This window comes from Lottia gigantea (genome assembly GCF_000327385.1).
Source record: "Lottia gigantea unplaced genomic scaffold LOTGIsca_43, whole genome shotgun sequence".
NCBI classification, from domain to species: domain Eukaryota; kingdom Metazoa; phylum Mollusca; class Gastropoda; family Lottiidae; genus Lottia; species Lottia gigantea.
Window position 1 is genome coordinate 1,154,733 of NW_008709504.1, and position 3,085 is coordinate 1,157,817.

The window sequence follows — 3,085 nt, forward strand, 5'->3', positions numbered from 1 at the left end:
ACTTTCAACTTGAGCAAATGAGTTAAATATATCACCGTTTTATTATTGTATGCGAGATGAAATAAATATTATCAAGGTAAATTTTATACGATAACAAATATACATACTTCAGATCAAAACGGAGTACATCACTCTGCTTTATACAAAGACTCTTTAAATAACTTTTATTTCTTAGATTCTTTTGGATTAGAACCAACTGAAGAGATAATGCAATTAGTGAAAGCAATCAAATGTTCAACATTTCAAATTTAAATACCGGGTCAAAAATTTTGTGGTCAACTTTCACTTTGGGTTTTATATCAATTAAGTTTATAAAAAATGATAAAAAATTTAACTTGATAAAAATGGCGTATAAATTTGGATTAGGTTCTTTACCTTTAGATACTAAAAAACTTAACACAACAGCGTGGATAAATAAAGCGAAACCTTACTTTGTGGAACAAATTGGAGACACCCTTCAAGGTGCGTTAGATATGAATAATTTTACCATAACTAATTTAAAGTTACCAGAAAATGATTATGATGCTGTTCACAAGAAATATTTAATGGATCAATTAAATTTAATTGAAGTGAATAAAGAACATTTAAAAGAAAGAATAGGCGATGTGAAAAGATACTTCAAACGACAAATAAATAATAAAGATTTTATTGATGATACTAAATTACAACAAGAAGTAACAAGTTTTAAAAGTTTTATTGAAGAACAATTACTTAATGTAGTAGATAAAACTCAATTACAACCTTTAAGTTCATTAATATCTAATTTAGATGATAAGATTACAAAACAAAACGTAGATCTCAAACAACTAATAGCCAATATTAATCCAGGTAGAAGTGAAGATAAATTAACATCATTAGAAACTAAACTTAATGATAATAGTGTAATACAAAAACAAATAGTTGGTATTAAAAAACAATTACTTAATGTAGTAGATAAAACTCAATTAGAAAATTTAAAATCATTAATATCTAAATTAGATGATTAGATAACAAAACAAAAAATAGATCTTAAACAGCTAATAGATAATATTATTCCAGGTATGAAATGAAGATGAATTAGCCGCATTAGAAACCAAACTCAATGATAATAGTGAAATAGTCGCCATTCAACAACATCTAGACAAACTCGGTTAGAAAGTTCATTATTATCTAATTTACTGAAATAGATGCTATTAAACAACAACTTCTAAATGTAGTAGATAAAAGTCAATTACAAAATTTAAAATCATTAATATCTAAATTAGATGATAAGATAGCAAAACAAAAAATAGACCTTAAACAACTAATAGATATTATTAAACCAGGTATAAGTGAAGATAAATGGCAACAGGAATCAACTGCTCTAGAAACTAAATTTAAAACTGAATTACAAAAAGAAGTAACAAATATTAAACAACAGATAGAAAATATTGATTATAGTGAGCAGATAACTACTATTAATAATGAAGTTTTAAAACAGGAAAAAAATATAACCACATTAGAAAACAAACTCAAGGAAAAAAAATCATATTATTTCAATCTTCCATTTAAAAATATTGGTGGAAAACATGTTTCTATTACTAATAATATTGATAAAACAATATGAATATGAATATAAAAAATATGGATTTACAGCAACCGTTAAAGGATATTCTGTCTAAGATTTTATGTACCCCCAAGCTATTTTTAATGAAGATTATGCATCATATTTCATTTTCCGAGGAAAACTTCAAAGTTGATACAATATTCTTCGCACAAAAATAAGAATTACCTAATCAATTTAACGCTCGTAAAGTTCTTCAGTTTATCAATGGTAGAGAAAATGTAGAAACTAAAGAATTTGAAATTAACGATGAAAACACCAAGGTTTATTACTTATATTAAATTAAAACAAATGGAAAATATTTAGATAGGTTTAGAATGCTGATAATACCAGAAAAAGAAGATGAAGTATTTGGATTGGGTGAATTTGATATGATATTGGAGACGGAAACTCCATCAGTAAGTATTATTAGAAATCCAGAACCACAAAATAAGGGGAAAACAAGGAGTTATGAGTTTTTACGAACATCAACAGACTTTGAATATGTAAAACTATAGTTTGTTAATACTGATTTATTTACTTCAATTGATATTCATAAAAATCAACAAGATAACAAATTTATAATATTTATAATATAATATTTATAATAAGTGAAAAAGTTGTTGGTATATATACTTATACATGTATGATAAAAATCAATATCAAAAAACCAAAACTTTCAGTTCATTTGAATAAGATCAATGATTCGAAAGAAGAAATATCTATAGTAACTGTAGAAGTTACTATTTTTAAAACCATAGAAATTTATCATGGCTCCGCGGTTGAGGTGGATATTTTAGATAAAAATTATCCATCTTTTCTTTATCAGAAATTCACTTAATTTAATGTCGTAAAAATGGAACTCAAAAGTAGACAACAATATATGATAGACAAACAAAACGAGTTAAAAGTAAAACTAGAACAATATAATAAATGTAAGAAAAGATGGATTAGAGTTGATTCTGATTTCAAAACACTGAGTGTACTTCTAACAGTAGGAACAACAGTTGCAACGGCTGTAACTGGTGGATTAATGGTTCCAGTACTTATCCCAACTTTATTAGCAACAATTACTGCTATTCAAACTTCATCTTGTGGGTTGATTGCTATAGGTTATACATCAAAACAAAAATCTCATTGTAAAAAGAAAACAGAAATTTTAAATTCATATCTTAATAAATTATTTATATTATGAGAGAAGATAAGAACATAACAATTCAATGAAATTCTAGAAAAATTTGAGAAGCAAATATCAGCGATAAAAGTTAAAAAAAATACTTAAAAATAGATCATTTAAAAAGCATATATAAACTAGAACCACACGTGGCACAGAGTGGGACTTTGCAAATGTAGCAAAATGCAAAAGACCCTGAAAAAATCAACCTTCCACGATAATTAGATCAAGCGCAAGAACAGTCTAAAGTTGAGAAATTTTCATTTTTTAGAAGATTTTAATACCGGAAGTGGACGTCAGACCTCACAAATGAAAGTATCAGCTGATAGCCAAGGTCAATGACCTTTGAT

At 26.3% G+C, this 3,085-nt stretch overlaps 1 protein-coding gene across 1 annotated transcript; it reads left to right on the top strand.

Moving 5' to 3' along the window:
• Positions 1–344: 344 nt before the first annotated feature.
• On the top strand, positions 345–986 carry LOTGIDRAFT_164090 (hypothetical protein; the record flags this gene model as incomplete). The annotated part of the gene is made up of 1 exon (XM_009060578.1): positions 345–986. One exon carries the CDS (start codon positions 345–347, stop codon positions 984–986), a length of 642 nt encoding a protein of 213 aa, XP_009058826.1.
• Positions 987–3,085: the final 2,099 nt, after the last annotated feature.